The sequence below is a fragment of the Calonectris borealis genome, chromosome 11 (assembly GCF_964195595.1).
Source record: "Calonectris borealis chromosome 11, bCalBor7.hap1.2, whole genome shotgun sequence".
Taxonomy (NCBI): Eukaryota; Metazoa; Chordata; class Aves; order Procellariiformes; family Procellariidae; genus Calonectris; species Calonectris borealis.
The window spans coordinates 20,826,819-20,847,839 of record NC_134322.1 but is presented as its reverse complement, the minus strand read 5'-3'; the positions used below and the strand labels follow the sequence as shown (position 1 = coordinate 20,847,839).

The 21,021-nt window shown below is 40.4% G+C and overlaps 1 protein-coding gene across 1 annotated transcript in view; it reads right to left on the bottom strand.

Moving 5' to 3' along the window:
* TMEM266 (transmembrane protein 266) overlaps positions 1-21,021 on the bottom strand; it is a 62,847-nt gene that overhangs the window by 18,415 nt on the left and 23,411 nt on the right. The window contains exons 6-9 of the mRNA XM_075160423.1: positions 13,923-13,979; positions 12,013-12,151; positions 10,389-10,504; positions 552-738 (exon numbers count right to left, since the gene is read on the bottom strand). Of these exons, the coding sequence (XP_075016524.1) occupies positions 552-738; positions 10,389-10,504; positions 12,013-12,151; positions 13,923-13,979 (499 nt within the window). The remainder of the gene's footprint in view (positions 1-551; positions 739-10,388; positions 10,505-12,012; positions 12,152-13,922; positions 13,980-21,021) is intronic.

The following is a 21,021-nucleotide window of genomic DNA, read 5'->3' as shown; positions in this document are numbered from 1 at the left end:
GGCACTTAGCAGGAGCTGCCTACACAGTGCATCGCTCCTTTTCTGACACCAGAGCTGCCCTGTCCAAGCACAGCCGGGCTGTCCAGCATTGGCAGTTTTAAGCAACCTGGTGAGAGCATAGCCTCTAGGTAAGGCAAGCTTCATAGCTGATGCATGGGTCCTCTCTAAACCACAGAAATGCAAGTGGCCAAAGACCAAAACTGTTCTTCTCAATTTCCCTGGTTTTACCTCTGAGTGATTATTGTTTTGCCAATTCTGATTTGGCTGCTGCTTCTTTAGCGTTTGATGGATATAACCATGAGGACACTGGGAAGGTACATCATAGTCATTTTCTTCCCAAGTCATTTTATTGGCTCTGTTCAGAATCTGTTTGCAAATACAACAGCTCCTGCCACTTCAATGCAGACGCAGCCTCTTTGCAAAAGTGGGAAAATGCAGTCGCCAGGGAAAGTAATCAATTCACTGGTAGAGTGAAAGTATTTGGTGGGTTCAATAACTCTATGTAAGGGACCAGCTGTGCCAGCGGGTAGCAGCACGCAGGCAGCACTCACCTCGTGGAGGTCGCAGCTCAGTAATGTTCTCGGTGGCTTCATCATCCGAGTCTTCAGTTGCTACCACCTTGTACCTGTTGCTGCTCTGTTTGTTCAGTACATGCGGGACCTGCAGCGCAGCCTCTCTCTCTGCAGCCAGATCCAAATCCTGCTGAGCAAGGTGGGCCCTCAGCTGCCTGATTTCAAACTAGAGAAAAAAACACCACCACATACTGAAGTCATATAAACATAGCCAGAAGTCTATATTCTACAGTTGGGGACCTATTACTCATTTTATCACTAAACCACTACAAACTGGTGACAGTAAATACAATGTGGTTGAGCCGGGATGCGAGTCCAAGCTGCTGATGCTCTCCCAGAGCCCATCTGAGCTGGACCATTGTTCACATAATCCAAAAATAATGATGCTTCATGTTGGTCTTCTATTTGTACATGTCTGCATCCTGAAGATATGATTTTGGACAATTTTTAACAGATCTAACTGCCAAATCAAATGAAATCTTTAAAGAAGACCGCTCTTAACAGGCATTTAGGGATTTAGGTTCATGACAAACATCCCTAATCTGCTAGACTTTGTAATGAGGATTTCTGTGGAGGGAGGTTCTCTAAGCAGTACCCAGAATGGTCCTCCCCCACTACCGGGGCAAGGGGGAGGGACACCACAGTCCTCTTCCAGCTTGAAATCTTCTGTACTCAACAGTGTGCAGAAAACCCTGGAGAAGGTTGCCATTCTTCTGGCCTCAAACATGAGAACCACGGCAGTTAATGACTTTCTGCAGTCAGGAGGGCACTTGCCTTGTGATCGGTGTTATAAAGCAGACACTAACAAAAAGACAGAAGCTACCAGGTACAGTCTGATTGATGGACACAGGATAGTTCTCTTGTGTTTGACAGCCACAGGTCTTCCACCACACAAGAAGGAAAGTAATTTTTCTGGAGAGGCTGCAGAGACCTTTTAAACCCTTAAATAGGCGCTACAAGATCTCACTGTCCTTCTCCTCTGCCATCCAGCACAGCTATGGGGCTGCATGGCAGAGGGTTTCTCTTTTTTAAACTCTTTTTAAGACCAGTAGTACCAGTGACCAAGTCATGTCTAATTATAGACCGTCTGAGAGGGAAAAGCAAATGAGGCAAGTAATAGGCTAAGGTATTTAAAATTTAGCATTGCTGGGCCTCCCATAGTTCAAGGCCCAAAAAGCCATCAGAAAGCATGATGCTACGGCGAGCCACAGTGCACCTGTCACTCCGCATTTACAACGGAGATGGAATTAGCACCTCAGTGCTTGAAAACTGGTGTGTAACAGCATGTAGGCTAAACGAATCTGGTTCTGGCTCTTGCCTCTCAGATGCTGACTCAAATTACTTTGTTGTCAGATTTTGGATTCTGTCAGCAGACCTAGTTTGTTCCACCACGGTCCACATCAGACATGGCACACACTCCAGGCACGCTGCAGAGCACCAGCAGTTCCTCCAAGCTGTGTAAGCAACTGGAGGGGAAACAAGACAGAATTTCCGCAGATTTTAGAAAGAAAAAAAGAGGAAAGAAAAAGGGATTCCAGTTTGCCACATCTGGAGACTATCTGCTTTCCAGAGCATAAGGGAAGGAACTACAGTAACTGGAAGGCCCACTGCAAGACTCAAGTCTAGAGACCAAAAGGGCAGTGTAAGCTTTCCAGATCACATTCAAACCACCTAATATACGGATCTAACAAAGCACACAGCTTTTTCTCTGTCTTGAAATCACTGACAGAGGTCTGGCAGCTGCAGACAGAAATGGCTGGCCACATGAAATGCTCATTGCTCTTAACCAAAGGTCCTCTGGCAGTGGCAGTCAGAGGAGTCAGGTAGTACCAGCAAATGTCAAAATACAGCCCTGCTCCTTGATTCCTTCAGTGAAACCTCCACGGCAGATCCCAGATGGTGGCTTTTGTGTTAACCTGTCAGTTAGGAAGAAGTAGCAAACTGGCAGTGCTAACTCTTTTCCTATCCTGAGGCTTAAGGCACCCGTGCCGGTCCAGAGGTGCCACTATGAATGTGTCATTCAGCTGTGAAAGGACTGTCTGGAGTTCAACTTTACAACACAGAGAATTTCAGGTTTTATCCTCGACTTAAAAAAAAGAAATCCCAAAATATCTTACATTTCACCTTTAAAGGGAGACAGATACACTTTCAGACACTGCCTCGGTTTAAAGGAAGAAATGCACTCCAGCATGGTAGGCAAAAAAACAAATCTGGAGATTTTTTTAAAAAAATTATTGCCTAACCATATCTATTTGCCTAGCTCAAACTAAAAGGCAATACAAACTAGGCATCGTTACTGTTTTTCTACATTTCACATTTCATCCTTCAAAAACATTCCTGTGTGTCAGAAAAAGAAATATCGCCATTAAAATGCTTAATTCTGGCCTAGAGGCAGGATATGATTTCTTTTTTCATGGGAGAGAAAAAAATTGGCAGTTATTTTATAACACAAAAAGATAAAACTACCTAAAAGTCAGCTCAACAATTGTATTTCTGCATCACACCCAATTTAACCAGCTTAAGCATTTACAAAGATTGGCTGAACCTTGTAACAATCAAAAGCTTGAAGGGAATCACTGCATTTTACAGATGTGAAAAAGGAAGCACATTAGGTGATCTCTCCTGCTACAGTGAACCTACAGGAAAAATGGGGGAAGAGACCAGACTTTCTGATGGCTACTTACATGTTCCAATCGATAAAGCAAGCATTTCCAAATATCCATAGATTATTGTCAATCTTTAAAATTTCCATGCCCAGTCACCATCCAGTTTTTAATAGATAAGTCCATAAATTTTATTGTTTAATACAGCTCTGCCAACAAGCTATGAACTACTCAGCCTGGCATGCTGGACCAAGTAGCAGTCTGCAATCATTTCTGGGATCACCATGCTGGACAACTACACTTTGTCCAAAGAATTCTTTACTTCCTATTTATATGGGAAAAATTACTACCTTGGTTGAATCCCAACCACACAGACAGCATGAGAAACTGGAATCCACAGAGAAAATGACTACCACAGTTATCCAGGTGAACAGCTACTACCTCTGGTAATGTCAAAAACAGAAGGGGCTTTGCTGCCATCTTATGTTTGAAAGACAGAAATACACGCTCGTGCCTACAGCAACAGAGAAAGCACCTGCTTACGAAGATTGCACAAACGCCACATTCTAGCAGAAACTGAAACCTAGACCTGATGTCTTGGCTCATGCAACGCTTCCCTCATCCACTGCCTGAGGATGAGAAGCGTATGCAGGACTTGCAACTTTTTAAGTGATATGTGAACCCTCTTTTATTGCTAGCTGCAAACACAATCCACATGCTTGTCTTAGTTTCAGCTCTTAACACCGAGCTAGTTCAGCTGGTCTAAAATCCAGAACTGAACATGAGACTGTCAAGAGCAGATATGAGGACTGAATTCCTAGGCACAGTAGAGCAGCACAGTGATCTGGACTTCAACATCATGTGCAAGGTGAATAACAGCACGCAGAGATGTTCAGAAAGAGCAGAAACTGATGTTGCCTACAAAACCACACAGCTGCAGCTGGTTAACACAGGCTCTCCCTTCCATTTTTCCATTACCTCAGATGGTCAGCTTCTAGGTCTCATTCATGTTTGTGAAGTCTATGTAGTCATTAAAACAGTGGAAAGCTAGAATTAAATACTGTTGTGTGTGTAACTGTCATTTTTTTATCGACAGAGAAGAGGGTATTCATTGTAATAATGGTGTTTGTCTCACTCCCACATTCACTGTTATTGATGCAAAGTGATCCATCCAAGATGCAGAACCATAACTCTGTTACAGACACAGAGCATAAGACAGAGCCAAAACCCAACTCAATATACTGCTTCCAAATGCAAACCCAAACTCTCTGAGTCTCTAGCATGTTCAAAAAGGGACTGGGTGGGATGGAAAATTCACCATTTATCATAAGGATTGATTTAAGAAAATGAACAGACATGCAATAAAATATCTAGGAAAAGTTAAACAAGAAACAGAGATTTTTGCTCACAAAAGACATGCATCTATTCAGGACATCAGTTCAATATTAATTGTTTCCAATTATTACTTTAAAATTATCTCAAGATATTCTAGAAGCTGGAATACAGTTTTGGCCACTAAAAGCAACCCACTAAAAACAAAGGTTAAGTCTAAGAGAAGTGGGTGTTCCTTACAGGCGTAATTGAATGAGAGACTGCATGAGCAAATTATGTTGTAGGTGCTTACATCTATTGAACATTATATTGAACACTGACCTCGTGCAGTTCTAATCTGTAAAAGAGCTAATGAGATTGCTCTGACTGCATGTCGTGCAGTCCAGGGCGGGTTAAATAAATCATTAAAAGGTATAAAATATAACAGTCTTTTTAAGTAAAAATTCTGGGCCAAGTTAAACACATGAAATTTCTATTTGCAGTAGGAGCTGATGTAGCTCTCTGTAGACTTGGGCCTCTCTAATATAGGGTACTGCAGGAGAGCTGTACTGAGAAAGACATGTTTCATATTTCAGGTAGACCATCCTTCCTTCAGCCTGTAAGGAAGGATGCATATTATGCATGTCATGAGGAGGAAAAGAAAAAAAAAAGCACACAAACTTATACACATGCTTTGATTTGTTTAAATTAAGACTTACTCACAGTTACCAGCTCTGTGTTAAGAATCTCGTAAATCCCACAGAGCGCCAGTGGGCAAATAATATGCTGTTGTGTGGAAGATAGCTTGTTGCGATCAAGGAGACTAAGGTAATCCATCTCCTGACTCAAGATAATTACAAACTGAGCACTGGTCCACTTGAGACTGCTACTGACATTATTTACCAGGACACCTATGATATTCGTTAACTTCAATTACGTATACTTTGGTAGCTTCTGGTGGGTTCTTTTATCAGTAAGTTCCTAACATACTTTGCACTGGAAAAAACATATTTGAAAACATCATAGAATCACAGCATAATCTAGGCTGAAACGGACCTGTGAAGGTCATCTAGTCCAACACCCTGCTTAAAGCAAGTCCGTTTAGCTCAGATTGCTAAAAGCCTGTCCTGTCAAGTTTTGAGTTCTCCAAGGTTGTATATACCACAACCTCGCTGGCAATCTGCTCCAGTGCCTGGCCATTCTCCTAGTAAAAACGTTTGTTCTTATATTTAATAGGAATTTTGCACATTCCAGCTTGTGTACTGGCACTGTGCACCTCTGAGGAGAGCCTGGCTACGCCCTCCCATGAGGGAGGTGTAATAAAGGTGTAATATACCTGGCTAATGTGAAAATACACTTATTACCAAGAAAAAGGGAGATACAGACTGTCTCACATAAGAATGAGTAACTAGGTTGTCAGGCATGAAAAGAAAGTTCATTGATGGTAAATTTAAACTTAATTAGTGTTTTCAAAATTTGTTACATGTCCTCTTGTAGCACAAACTTCGCAATATTTTGGCAGGAAACAAACCAGAAAGAACTATGGGGCACACCTGTGCACTTCCTCGCTTAAAGAATGCATTAGGTGATTATTTATAAGCAGGTAAAATGACAGAGACCTAACCAGAGCTCTAGATAACATCTCAGTTTACATGCCTGGTTTTATAAAACGTGCCACCCATCCTACCTGATGTTTTACAACATGCATATAAGACTCAAAAAGGGACAGACTTAGTAGTGAATCATATAGTACTTCCCTTTAATGGCCTAGCAACAGAGTATGATTGACATAGTTTCAGAGAGATCAATGAACATTTTAGCCAGAAGCTTACTCGTGTCTAATGCAGGAGCAATAACTTTGCTCAATTCTATTAGTGCTGTCTGTACAGAATGCCCTGCCCTAAAACTCATCTGCCACTGGGATACAATCCAATGTTTATTTCCATTAGTTTAGCCATTGTTGGTAACAATAAAAATCAGAGACAGTTGCAAACTAATGATTTATGGGCAGAATGAAACACGGGATGACCTTGGCTGCCTTCCATTCACCAAGAAAATGACTGGTAGTTAGAAATAAATTAAAATTATTGCAAAAGGATAACATAAGTTATTTCTCCTATAGGTAATTTTACCAGCTAAATAGCCCTGTCATTAAACTAGCAGCTGTTGTACAAATTATATTCCAAGATAAAAAAGAAATTATAGCTTCCATAGTTGTTGCCGCTTTGAGAATGATGAAAAACTCAATTCTATAGGAGCTGACAGGAAAGGGGCTCTTGTGATAAGGCTAAATACATAGTCTTGGCTAGACTTTACTCAGCTGAATGACTCTTATGAAAGTAAAGCAGAAAAGATCAGGTAAGTAGATCAGAAATGGAAATTCCTTTACAGGTAATTCCAGAGGAAAAAAGCAATCTTCCCTGACTGGAATTTGCATTGTTAATGAAACTTTGGAAATTTGTTTTGCAATTTAAGTTAAGTTATTCTGATAAAACAGTACCATCAACGATATACTCTGTTGATATTTTTCATAGTAATTGCAGTGAGACTTTACCTTTTACTTTTATCCATTTTTAAAAATCCCTGTTACTGTGATTGTTAACGTTTCTCATGTTTCGTGAGACGTACAGCCATCTCAGCTCTTTCAGTATTTTCTGCCTTGACTGCCCTCATGCTCCACTCCCTTTTAATGACTTCTTTCTTGGCCAATGGAGAATAAATAAAACAGCAAACTGTTCAAACAGTTTCAGTGGGGTACTACAGAGAACAAAGCAGTGGTCCATGCAACTATAATTTATAAAATATATTCTGGTTTTCAGATGTATGGCTAGCCAAAAATCAACATCTGGAAAGAGTTTTCGTGTTTGCAGAAGTACGTCTCCAGTGTCATTCAGGAGTGGAAATGTACTTTATAGTTGTGATACCCTATCACTGGCCAAAAAAATACACAACTGACAAAAGAAACAGAATTCAAAAAGTAAGATGAAGGGAGGTTGCATCTTTCCTGCTTTTACTTTTTTAAAGCAGGAACTCCATTTTTGCCTGTCAAGTGTTAAGTACCAGCTTCAAAACAGGAGGGCATGGGACTTCTCAGAGAACTGGCCACCAATTATTTTTCTTTTAAATCCCGAACAAAACAGGGATTTTCTCCCAATTCCTCTTCAGAAATAATGAATATTTTGTCTGAAACTTTCAAAATAATTTCATCTGCAGAAGATGCCAGACCTTGAGAATGTCAATCCCAATTGCCTGACAAGTGGCAAAGCAGTAAGAAACTGAACACAGGATCTCAGAAAAGGAAGTGCTGGGAAATCTTCTGGCAGCAAAGTTTTCAGCCCTGTCTATAATTAGTAAATAAATGTAAACCATCAGTGTGGTCACAAAGATGCAGCCTCAGGATGAATCAGTATCTACATCCACTGCTGGGATGGAGGCAGCCATGGTGGCTTGCCCATTCTTCCTACTGGGGTGGCACTAGTGTGCCCCAGCATGTATCTGAGACAGCAGGTCAACCCCTGGGCAGCTCCCTCCTATCCCATCTGCCCGTGCCAGAAGTGGTACCACACAGACAAGGCAAACGGGAATCCCTCCCTGCCGGCGCTCCAGATTGGAGAACAGCCAGACTACTGTAAGCAACCCTTCACTCAAAAACAGAGACATGCACACTTAAGCTCCACGAATGAGCAATCCTTTAAAAAGGTCAGGAAAGATGATCAAATGAAAAAGCCAAAACCTGGCAGAATTTTAGACATTAAATACTATTAGGAGAGATTTTTCCCACCAGATACTGTACACAATGTTAATGTGAATATTATAATGCTGACAACTTATTCTTGACTGAATTATGAAGCTATTAATTTACGAAGGAAGGATGCAGTACTTGTGTCAATGTCTTATGTTGCTAACTGTAGCAAATTAGTACATTTACCTCATATTATACAGCTGAGACATTTGTTTGGCAGGAAGTCAGGACAGTAAAATAAGAGGGATTAGTATGCTGTCGTTTTTCTATAGTCCATATTTTTCCATAGCTGGTGACACTTGAAAGCTAGGAGAGAATCTGCTCTGTTTTCACAGATTTACTCATCTAACAATGCAGTATTTCTTTGTGCTTGATGTACAGCTATGCTGTAACCGTCAGAGCTCAGGTCAGGGCTATTATGCTCAGACATTTTGCAAGCCAGGCACACAGATAAGGAGTACAGGGATCAGAATGGAGAGTGGCAAAAGCTGCTCCTCAACCCCACTTGGGATAACAAGCCCACCTTTAGTCAAAGACTATGAAATAATAACACTGAAAATTGTTTAGAGATTGAGAGTGTTATCTGGCTGCGTAATACATTTCCTAAAAATGAATGTTTTCAAATTTATGGTTGTCAAGAACTGTAGCCTAACAGCATGGTCTGACAGACAAAATACTGCAACGGGACTCAAGAAATCGCTGATTTGCCTAATGCGTTTGGGTCAAAGGATAATCTCTCCCCTGTAAAACAGGGTATATACCATTTTCCTGTTCATTTCACAACTATGACAGAAGCATTAATCACTTCATATCATTGTGCAAAAGTTGTGATGAAGAGGACTGCAGTTTTGCCACTGAAGATACTTACATAATTGGAAGTAACTAATATTTGGCAAAAGTCAAGCCTAAGGTTTAGAAATTTGTTATGGTTAACATGAGAGACTGTCAAAAACAGTGTTATGAAATGACACACACTGTCAACAGGTCTTCCAAATTCATCACACAGCCAAGGCAACCTAACATCACCATGAGTTCATTGCAGAATCCCAGGTTGAGGTCCAGGAGACATGGAACTAAATCTAAAAAGCCATCTGGGGCCCTAAATACTGATGGTTTCACAAGTATTTTAGGTTCCTGGGTTCAGATTGTGCACCTTTTGGGCAGCTGGTCTGTTCTGGGACAAGTTGCCTGTCCTCCTGTCTGCTCAGGTCCTTCAACTTTTTGACTGAGTGAGCCATTCAGACTTACAGGTCTCCTCATTTTGTATTTGAAAAGCACCTACTACAAGTGGGGACTTGAAGCTAGAAATCTCCAGGCTTTATTTGGACACCTCATAGTTACCCTTATAACTGAAACAAGTAGTAAGTCACTTGGGGATCATTCCGTCGTGGTTTGATGGTCACCTGAATGCCCTGCTTAGCCTGGGCCTCAACATACATCCCCGATTTCTACTTTAAAGCAGGTTAATTCAAGAACTCATTTGCATGAGACAAACTGCAAAAACTCCTGGCTCATTGCCCAATCAGTGGTTTTACACCTTTTTCATGTAAATATATTCTACTGAGATATTTTAAGCTTCACCTTCCCTTACTTCAAGACTGAGTCACTGAACATTTTGGGGCCTGGTAAGAGTCTTAAATCTTTACTTGCTTCCAGCAACTAGAAGCTTCCATTGCAACACTGAGTTTGCCAAAAGAGCCTCTGACTGACCTACAGGGAAGCTGCCTTCTGCATTTAAAGCAGGGAGATTCATTAGCTTTCAACTGCATATACTTTTCCTAGGAATATGGCCTTAATATAGCTGCAGTCTCCAACAACGGCCATGACTTTTGCATGTTCTTAGTATTATGTCAAGCTATCTGTACTCATTCAATAAATTACATACTGGAAGAGTTCTTTTTCCATTCTTCACATTTGTTTTATTTGTTTTCCTCAGCTTAAAAAACACAAGCACAGCAGCAGTGGGAGACAACTGCTGTTTGACAAATAGCATGCTGACAATATCCTGGCTGCAGCTAATACTTCCTTAACACTGAGACCGGTCACCTTACAACAGAAGTCCTAGTGATACTTCTCAAATCTTAGCTTGCAGCAAAGTACACAAACTGTTTGATTTGCCATGACAAGCTATGTGTAAATAAAGACATAATTGAACTTTACCCCTTGTTCTTGGCAGATCTGGGTTAGTCTTTCCAGCTGCTCATCTTGAATGACCTTTGCCTTCTCATATTGCTGAATCATCATCTCCATCTCCACTTTCACTGGAAGGACATAAGCTGGAAAACACAAATAAGCACTTAAAGTAAGCCAGCTGTGATTTGTTTTTTTGTCAAAGGGAAAACCTTTACAGACCTTTACAGGCCAAAGAATGTCACCCCTTTCACTTGCACCTAGACAACTAGAGTATTTCTTATAGAAACAGCACTAGGGTGTTTCTTCTGGGGAAGGATTTCTACCATGTGAAATGCAGGACATCAGCAGGGTCTAGATCTTGTTTGGTCAGATCTCCATTTACCTGGCTGAGCTGAAATGCATCCTGCATGCTCTTGCTAGCTGCTGCTCCACTAATACAGATATTTTCCAGTGTTTACCACAGATTTCCTAAATTGCTGGATAGGAGGATTTTCTACTTAGAGTTAGGCCCATCCCCTCTAAACCTGAACAGCATGACTCCCTTAGGAAAAGAACTATTCCAGAGCCCTAAGCATTTAATTCCTAGACTTTGTGGTAAGAAATAAGTCCTTAATGGAAATAGCAGACTAAGAAGGATATTTTAAAAAACAAAAAGGCATTTATTTTCTATTGCTTTTCAAGCTACAGCGCAGTTTTCAATAGGTCTTCTGAATGTCTCTGGAAATTTTGCTCCTGTCACAACTATGGCAAACTCAGACTGATCAGCATATTGCAATTTTTGATGTTTTCTGAAGCTACACGAGATCCTGAACTTTTCTTGTAAACTTCAGTCAGAGGGCTACAACCTTTCCTAAACTCTGAATACAGAGTTTCCCGGGCATCTAAACCGAAAATAACAACTTGACTCTGATCTTTCACACATGAGCAAAGTGACCCTTCATTTATTCCTTTTCCACCTCTTTCCCCTGTAACCTGAGATGCCTGAAACCACTGAACACAAACTAGCCTACTAGAGTCCTTGCTTCCGGCACAGTCACCGGTTCTGCTTTCTGCAACTTTGACTTGCTGGGGCTTTCTTTGCTTCCCCACAGAGGTCTGTGCAAAACAGTACCGATACACGCTTCATTATTATGCTGTAAAACACACCAGCATTGCAGAGAGCACCTTCAGCATGGAACCCCTGTGGTAAGAAAATGCTCCTGGAATCTGACATAAAAATTGTATTACACACAATAACTCGGAAAAGAAAGCCCCAAGACAGAGCTAGCTGTGTGGAAATGGGGAGGGTGCAGCAAATATCAGAAAAGCGGATTGGAAGCAATTATTTTGCAGAATCAGGAATGACATATGGTGGCAAGACACAGGAAGCAGGCCAGGGCATTTACTTTACAGGATAGGGGATGTGAAGGTGCCTAAGAGAAAAATAAACTGATCAATTTAAAGGCTCATAGGGAACAGGAGATACAGCCATGAACTTGAGACCTAACTCCCCTCCATGGGAGTCATAACTCTCTTCTGTTCAGTGCTTTTAAAATGTAAGAGGAAGGAGAACAGAAACAGTAGTGGCAAGCAATCTTTTAATATTTTTTAAATCTCTTTTTTCCCAGCCTGCCAGGTAATTCTTGGAGTCACAAACTGAATCACCACTCACCATCAATGATCCTCTTCACTCTCCATATTCGTAGTGTGATAATAAGACTGATAGCATCCCATGGGCTGCTGGGGCCATTAGCCACTGTTGAGGCCACCATTGGTGCCAAGGACAAGATTATGACAGCACCATCAAACACCTAGAGAGAAATCAGTTTTTTCAAACCCTTCCTAAAGATCATAACCCTGCCATTCCTGCTTGGGGTCTTGAAGGGCTCCCACTTTGCCCAAAAGAAATGCATTTATGGCACGTATTTGAAAGGGATATGAGAGGTGGCCAAGCCCCAGAAAGGCTGCATCCTTTCTAGGTAGCACAACAGAATTCCTTAGTGCTTTTTATGAGGTGAGGAGAGATAAACTGTGGTGGGAGGGCAAGGAAAGAGAAAGGTATTTGGAAATACTGGCCAAAATCCCCAAGCAGAAGTGATAGCCTAAATGCTATTACAGCCAAAGAGTTTTATTATCAATTGGTATTTATTACCTGTTACTTGGCATAATGCCATCCCAAAAATGGAAACAGTCCCTGCCCATAGATCTTACTGTCTAAATGAAGAGATCAAGAAGACAAGTAGAAAAAGATGGAGCAAAGAGGTTTGATAGCTCTGGGCCACGTCCTGACTACACAACATGTGTGGGAACAGTCGTGCATCAAGACAGAAAGACTCCCTGCTCTCACCTTTTATTGGGCAGCTAGGTTTTCAAGGATTTTGACAACTGGGACTATTCAGAATGATTTGTATGACATTGGTTGCATTGTGGATTAGATCAGAAAAGTCAATAGACAGAAATGCATGAGTAAATACATTTCAGAGCAAACTGGCAATAGTGTTGTGTCTGTCCTACGCTTGCCTAGCAGGGTAGAAGGGAATACCACATTCTCATTCCTACTGAGACCCTTTCCAGCTGCCAAAGACATTGATTAATGGTTTGCGTAAGGAGGGAGGACATAGCTTTTATAAGCCCCACACATTCAGAATTGTGCATAACAATTCAATGTATCGAAAGGAAACACTTCTTACTGCCACCATTTGATGGGCAGTGAACAATATCACTCCATTCCAAATTACCAAAATAAATTATCAGAAACTGCTGCATTTATCCTCAATAATAAGAATCTCTGGATCAATAATTTAAGTTTCACTTCAGTTTTTTAGCAAAACAAGTTAAAAGGTTTACAACCTTATTACAAAAATGTGCAAGCCTCTAGACTCACTTAAGCTCCAAGAAAACCCAGATTTTCTTCTGGTGTACCTTGGGCAGTATTAGTTTATCAGACAGTATCAAGAAAGAGCTTTTAATTTCCCTGATCTCCAGATTTCTGCTCAGATGGGGACTATGTGTTACTTACAACACACACATTTCCTTATCTGCCTCTGGAACAGTATACACATTCTACCTAATTTTTAATTTGAGGTACAAATTGCAGTGTTTATCATAATTTAATTTAATTAAAAAATAATTTCACAATAAAATTGGAAGTTTTGCTAAACCAGTATTTTCTATCAGAAAACTGCACATAATTTTTCAACCCGTTCTAATTTCAACTTGATTACGGGAATGGGGTTACACAAGTCACATGACAATTTTTACTCATATTGCCTATTATCTCAGGGTAGCAGTATCAACAGTTAGACTAGCACAGCTCTAACAACAAAATAAATAGACACATAGAGCAAAACCCCCATAATCCCTTCCTTAATAAAATATTTCCAAATATCGCACTCTTCTGAGTGTCTCAAAGAAAAAGGGACTGCATCATACAGCTATGTATACATGCATATAATGAGAAGAATGTGCATATTTATCTGAGTTAAAAGATTGCATCAGGTCTACAACAAAGCCACCCAAAGCAGTTCTTAATATTCCTACTGTGTCTACCTGGAAAACAGTACGAAGAGTAAGAGTGCTTACCTCTATTTTGTTTTCAATGTAATCCCATATGCCAAGGACCACAATCCTCAGAATAGTCTAGTAAAATAGATTAGGGGGAAAAAAGATGATGAATGTTACTGTAATTTTAGATAAACATTTAGTCCTTTATCTATTTAGGGGATCATTTTTTGTTTTATTTAAGCATTATGCATTTCTTCTAAATAATGAGGATTTAGAAATAGCTAGACTTCCGTATTATAAAAGCCGGTATTGCTTTCCAACCATGATATTGACTCAGTGAAAGTTCCACAAACAAGTTCGAAGTTCAAGTGTTCATCAGTCTTTCCATCCTCCTAAAATTTCTGTTTTAGACTTGTAAGATTTAGATTACCAACCTTCCCCACGCCAGTCCCCTGACCCAAGCCTATATAAGATCCACTGTGGGGCTCCCTCAGTTGGAATGGGGGGAGATTCTCTTTTCTTGCCATCTTTGATATGCCAGTGCTTACTATTTTCCAAGAAAAGAAAAGAGGCACTGCCCCCTCTTAATGCCTAACGATACTGACATTTCATCAATCTGAAAAGCAGAGGCTCTTATTCTCCCCCTCTGCAGTACAGGGCTGTTGTCTTATTATAAAATCCCAGAAAGTCATAGAATAAGGGGAAAAAATATCTCTGTGATCCTCCTTTATTAAGCAAAACAGCTATAAGCAGCACCAGTAGCTAGAAAACAGGAATAAAGAAAGAATACAGAATGAACCAATGGTGAATTCCCATTAAAAAATCCAATGGCATCTTTCCTAATTTTTAACCCAGCTTTCAGAAGATGCAATTTAAAAAGGAGAAAAAAAAAAAATCAACCAACCAACTCATGATTGAAATTGAATTCACATGAAAGGATAACTGGTAGGCGTGTTTTCTGCCAATAGCAACATCAAGGCCAGATTTTGACAGACACTACAGACATGAAGAGTCTAACTGCAGCTGTGTGCCTTGCAAGGATCAAAATGCTACTTTCTCCATTAAAGAACAGTACCAATGACAGAGAGCTCGGCAGGCCTATGTGTGCGGGGTGACCACGCCAAGAACTGTGCAGAAAAAAGTGACTGTGATGAATATATGTGTCTCCTCTTCATTTGTATAAATACAAATATATTAAATCCCAACCAACTCTGAATTTATGCCAAACATACCAGCACTAACTAATTGCAGAACAACACTGGATTTTTCAGTACTGTTTCTAAGCATCGTTTTGCCAAAACCCAAGAGCCCAGATGCCTCATTGGACCGGGATGACTGTGCTGAGCTCTATCTTGGCACTCCAAACCTGGATAACAGCACTTAATCCTGTTTTGCCAAGGGAGACATTGCTGTGGGAGATACGGTGCTTTCAGAGCCCAGCGTCATACCATCAATGAGCAGGAAACTGAACCAGCCAACGCTTACTCAGAAATGGCGTATGTGAAGCATTGGCCAAGTCTGGCCGAGAAAGGGAGTTGCCCGCCAGAAGAGAAAAGGCAGTGCTCTCTTTCCTCTACAAAAAATTATGAGATTCTACGTAGACACCAAGAACTGCTAATGCTGCTGGTCTGTACTCCTAAAAAGAACATTTTACTTCCAAAGCATTCTACAAATGCAGCATAGGAATAAGGCTACTCACAACAATTTCCTTAACCTATATGCTCAAGGTTTACATGCGGAGGAAGAGATGCACAACAGCAGCGCCTCAAATCCCTTAATGAATCCAAATTCGCCAACATGACATGATGAGATGTAAGCGCAAGGTGTAAGTACACATGCTGCTCTTCAACCAAGGCACTCCTGCGGCCTCAACTCAGGCCCCGAGCAGAATACTTTCAGACAAAAGCATCCCAGCTCCTCTGTAAGCACCTGCCTCACTCCCCATTGAGAAGCTGCACAAAATGCTTAAGTACAAGTTACTCATGAGCGCATAGGTTCAGTTATGTAAGTTAGCTTGCGGTCCACCACAGCAGGTTCCACAGCAGGCAACCGTCGGGAAATGCATGAGGAAAAGCAGTGCCTTCTTTAAAGCTTGGGATGCTACCCTTCCTACGGCAACCCTGTTGACAGCATAGAGAAATCTGGCTCATTTTCTTCTATGCTTAAGCAGCATTTATGAAGTGCTAGGTCAATGAGCAACTAAGGATGGCTGAATACTTAACACATTTACAGTAACTGATGGTGAAAATCTTTCTTCCTTTGGACAGGTGTGTACAAAGGTATTTTCACTTAAATAATAAAGCATATCTGCACAAAGAAAATAGAAACACTGTCTCACAACCCTAAATAGGATTTAACATGGGGCTTATGAAGGAACATAAAAAAGAATTTTCCTTTCTGCCTTTTCAATTTCTCACTGCAGTGTTTAAATCAGACTGTGCTACTGTCATATTAATGGGTCTGAGCAGTTCCACGGGCTGGAAGCTAGCACAAATATTTTCATTTTCAGTCTGCTGGTGTGAATCAGCACAAGTCAGCAATGACTGGAAGTCTACGCGGCAGACATTTAATGCAGTAATGGTTGTTGGTGCTACCTCTAGAAGACAGGTCTCCTCCTCACAAAAAATGCCTTGATGATTAGCATCTTTGCTCTCAGCTAGAGCAGACACACTGTAGGAAGGGGGAGCGTGAGGGCGGAATGAACCCAGCTCCCCATCTGAGAGACGCACTCTTCAAAACAGACTGGGCACAACTGAGGGTTAAGCTTTAAAAACACTTGTCCTGTATGGAAGGTCTTAAAGCTATGCACCAGCATTACCTGCCAGCTTGTCACTCTTAACAAAAAAACCCACATCACCACTTACAAAAGCCGTTTAAGGCAGCTTTTCCTTGGCGCCCTGGGGGAACCGGGCGCCCCAAGAAAGTACCATGAGTGAGTCACAGACTGCATGCATCTGGAGACACAGATGCCGTACACTTACTGCTCACTGGCCAGTCTTCACTAGTGGCAACTCCAGACTAGGTTTAGCTTTCTTTACTCTCCTTCTGCTTGTACAAGCGTGAGATCACATCCACTGCTGCTGCCATAACTCTTACCCAGAGAAGTCTGAACCAAGCAAATTTGGACTTCACTGGGCAAATCTCCCTGACTGTTCAATATAATAAATACTTTGGCTGAAATGAAAGCATTGGTGTTACGTATAAACAACATTTTGGTATTTTTCCTAAGCACTAAAAAATACCTTTCAAACAAATAGATATTGCATTTGATTGTGTACTTTCTCTGTACAGAACTTAAAAAACAAGAACCTGTAGCAGAATCTGAAAAAAACAGAGACAGAAATTAATAATCCAGGAAACTTCCTACACACTGTACATGGACCAAACTGAAAAATAGATATGAATTAAAAGAGAATTGCAACTGTAACATTCATCACAGACAAAACATAAATGTTAGTCACGACTCTACCATTTGTAGACACAAGAATCTACAAGAAATAGGAAAAAAATGGAGTAGCACTGCTGTTTCCTACTGATGTGCAAGCATCTTTCAGCACTGTAGCAAATGCACACACATAATTTTGCATTACACTACAGGCATTCTGCATTTTTGGACACATAGATTTGAAAGCAAACATTAAATATCAGTGTCAGTACTTTCCTGCTAAAAGCCACTGCCAGCTTGGTTTTTTGTACTTGAAAAAGAATGCTTTAACTTCTCTTGACTGGAAATCTTTTAATTAGAAAGTCCTTAACATATTTTTTTTCAGTTCTATCAGGAATACATTTTTTTGTTTTCTGAGAAAAGCTAAATTATTACATAAAAGTCTGTCCAGTACACTAATAAAAGGTAAATGACTGAACACTTCTGTTAACTTCTTTAAGTTGGAGTAAACCCAGATAAAAGTAAAATTTTAAACCATTTTTCAGACAGAAATGTAATTTCGAAGTTGACAGTGTCCCTCGGTGACACAGTTGTTTGCACAACATTAACTATGTGCCGTGAAGTTTATGAAGAACTGTGCGACGCTGCAGGTTCTCTCTCTGATTTTGTAGGGAAACCTGGCCAAGTCCTTTGCTGAGCCAGCTGTGTGAATTCCCACAATCTGCATGAGCTAGCTACATTTGTCAGCCAACTGCAATGTACATTAGGTAATTTTAAATACTTTTTTGCTTGCACAGTTAATACAATTTACTACTCAGTGACTCTCTGTGCCAAATTCATTCATAGCGTAAAGAAATCAAAAGAAGGCAGCACAGGAGGTGAAGCTGGCCCACCAGGTCTAGCTAACAGCAAAGGAGAGCAACTCTGCATTTTGAGATGGGGTAGTGATTGTACAAGAGAGGGACGGGATGGAGTGGGGTGGAAAGGGTGTCTTTAGAAGAGCCCTTCCTTCCGTCCACTGCCACAAAACTAATCTATCTGTTACAAAGGGTCTTTACCTCTGGCTTGTACAGAAACCCTGAGGATTAAGCTCCTGCCTTTTGGATATATCTCGTAAGACCAAATATTTATTGAAATTTTTCCCAGAAAGAACACCTTGTACCCAATCTGTAATTTATAACCTCTCTGGTTTGGATCACTCCACAGAGGCCTTAGCTCATCCACTACTTAAAAGACTCTTCTTTTGCCATTTTCTGGTGTGCCTGTCCTGAGATACTACACTAGCTGTTCTAGTGCACGCTATCCCCAGGCCACCAGAGCATGGAGGAACATGTCAGCATCTTTAAACTGAGACCTCCTTCTGTTTCCACTGCATAGGCATCCTCCTCACATGGTTTCTCTTCAATCAAGGCTCTGAGAGGAAACATGTAACTACTGACCTCACCTCACATATCACCCAGTACAAAACACTCCCCGTGTACTGTACTCTGTAACTGCTGTGGTTCTATTGGCACATGTGGTTACACAGAAATAATTAACGGCAAAAGCTTGGCGACACTAATAGACATGAACGCAGTACATTCTTTTTCACTGACTACCACTAATAGTCTATTATGATATCATATAGTATGCAAATGCACCTTTGCATAAACACTGCAGTTATATTTGTTCTTATGTTCTCCCATAATATTTGTTCTTAGATATGGAGAAAAATAATGAATTTTAAACTGACAACCCTGGAGAGATTTGAAAGGGCTTTTCAGGAATAGAATGGCTTACTAGAGACACAGTATACTACCATAAGGTAAATGCAGATTGGATAGAAAACTGGTCTTAAGCAACCTTCCATCAGAAGTTCCCTCTGGGCATGATTACTCTAGTGCTAATTCTTATCTTTGAAATGCACCGTGTAGAAGGTGCTGGACTGTCACTATCAAGAGATGAAAGCACAGATGAAGCACTGATAGAGCACACCATATAAGTCAGGTATATTCTTGGAAATGAAATGGGCAGACTGGCATTCCAGGAAGGTGTCTAGCTAAATTCCTAGATCTCTACAAAGCCACTTTCCCTGGTAACTTCTTTGTTTGTGAAGCAAGAAAAGTGGTTAGAAAAGAAATTTCACAGTATATTAAATATTTAATTTTTTACACACTAGCAGAGAAGGAAGCTTATATTTACTATATATTGTATTAGCATATGAATTCTATACCTTTGTTCCTAGATCCCCCCTAATCAATCCCTTTAAAAATCAAATCATACACAGCCAGCAATGCAGTGCATTTATGCACCATGAGAAAAGTTGTGTGCACATGGAATGAAAACAGACATCCAGAAAAGAAGCCACAGATTCTGGAAGAACTATAGAATTAATAGAAGATTATTATCTTTCTGCTCAGCTGTTTGAAGCTCACAAAAAGTGTAATAAAAGTAACACAACTGATTTCTAATATTGAAATTATGAATTTGTTATGAAAAATCTATATGGGAAAGACATTATTGTCTCTTAGTTCTGTCATTTGGGATGTTCTTCCTTTTTCACAGAACCCTAACAGTAGGGTCTTCCTTAGTAGGTTTTATTCCTTCCAAGAATCGCTATTATAAGGAGTAAAGTGTCAGACTACTATGAACATTTCCTTTTAACATATACGATGAGGAAAGTCTTGCGTTCTTTTTTCCATCTAAAAGTGAAAATCTAAAATGCACTTATGAGCCATAGCTAATGAAACAAATTCTTTATCAGCTAGGATCCCAGAGTTACTCTACTCAATTTGAGAACTCGTTTCTTGGACATAGATGCAGGAAAAAAGTTGCAATTCCATGACTGCCTAACTTTAAGCACATCAGAAGACTTCGTTACTCCCAGGGAAACAAAGTGCTGAAAGCTAGCAGAATGCCTGAGTGCTTGGCTGACTGAAGCACATACAGAGCAATGCAAACAACTAATATCAAAGAACTCAATTCTTGCACGCAATCAATCTCATCAATCTTAGTGGAAAAGCAGAACTGAAAAACAGCTACAGAATCAACTATTTGTGGCAATGTGATAAAACTATTAAAATACAAGCAGACTCCAATCCACTTACCAAAACACTGTGACATTCCCCATCTTCCTTTTCTCAGCCAACTATTACCAAGGCTGAATTTGCCCTCTTGATAGGGTGTAACCCCGGCCTTGCCTTGCTGTTGGTACTGGGGTTTCCCCCCCAGTGTCTTTCTCTTCTCTTCTGTCTTAACATCTGGGTAACATTTCGTACACAGACAAATCATAGTGATGTATGTAAACAAAGACAAACATACACAATCATCACCACTAGTAAATCCTGTTCAAATACTTGGAAAAAAGCAAAAAGAGCTGATGTGCTCTTCACTTGAATAAGGACATTTTAATGTGGAAAGTCACAGACAGTGACAGAGAATATAAAATTAACAGAGTGCAATAAATTCCTTTAAGGCTTGTGGCTATAACACAAGTGTAGCGAGAGCAGGAATATGCTGTGAGAGTAGCTACTTAATTTTGTTGGCAGCTGTTCTGCTGGCATTTGCCAGCTACTGGCATGTTTGTCCCCTTCATTTTAACCAAGCAGAAAGCCAGTGCCTGTTTAACTCCAGCGTGATAGGACTGTAACTATTTGCAATGCCTTTATAGCACAGCTTTTAATCAGTCATATTTTTCCAAAACATTCAGATTTTGTGCTGAAAGTTTTCTGGTTTTTAACAAGTCTTTTACAACTTTGTATTATTTGTTCTCTAAGTCTGAGTTGAGGCCTTTCTGAAGAATTATGTATCCAC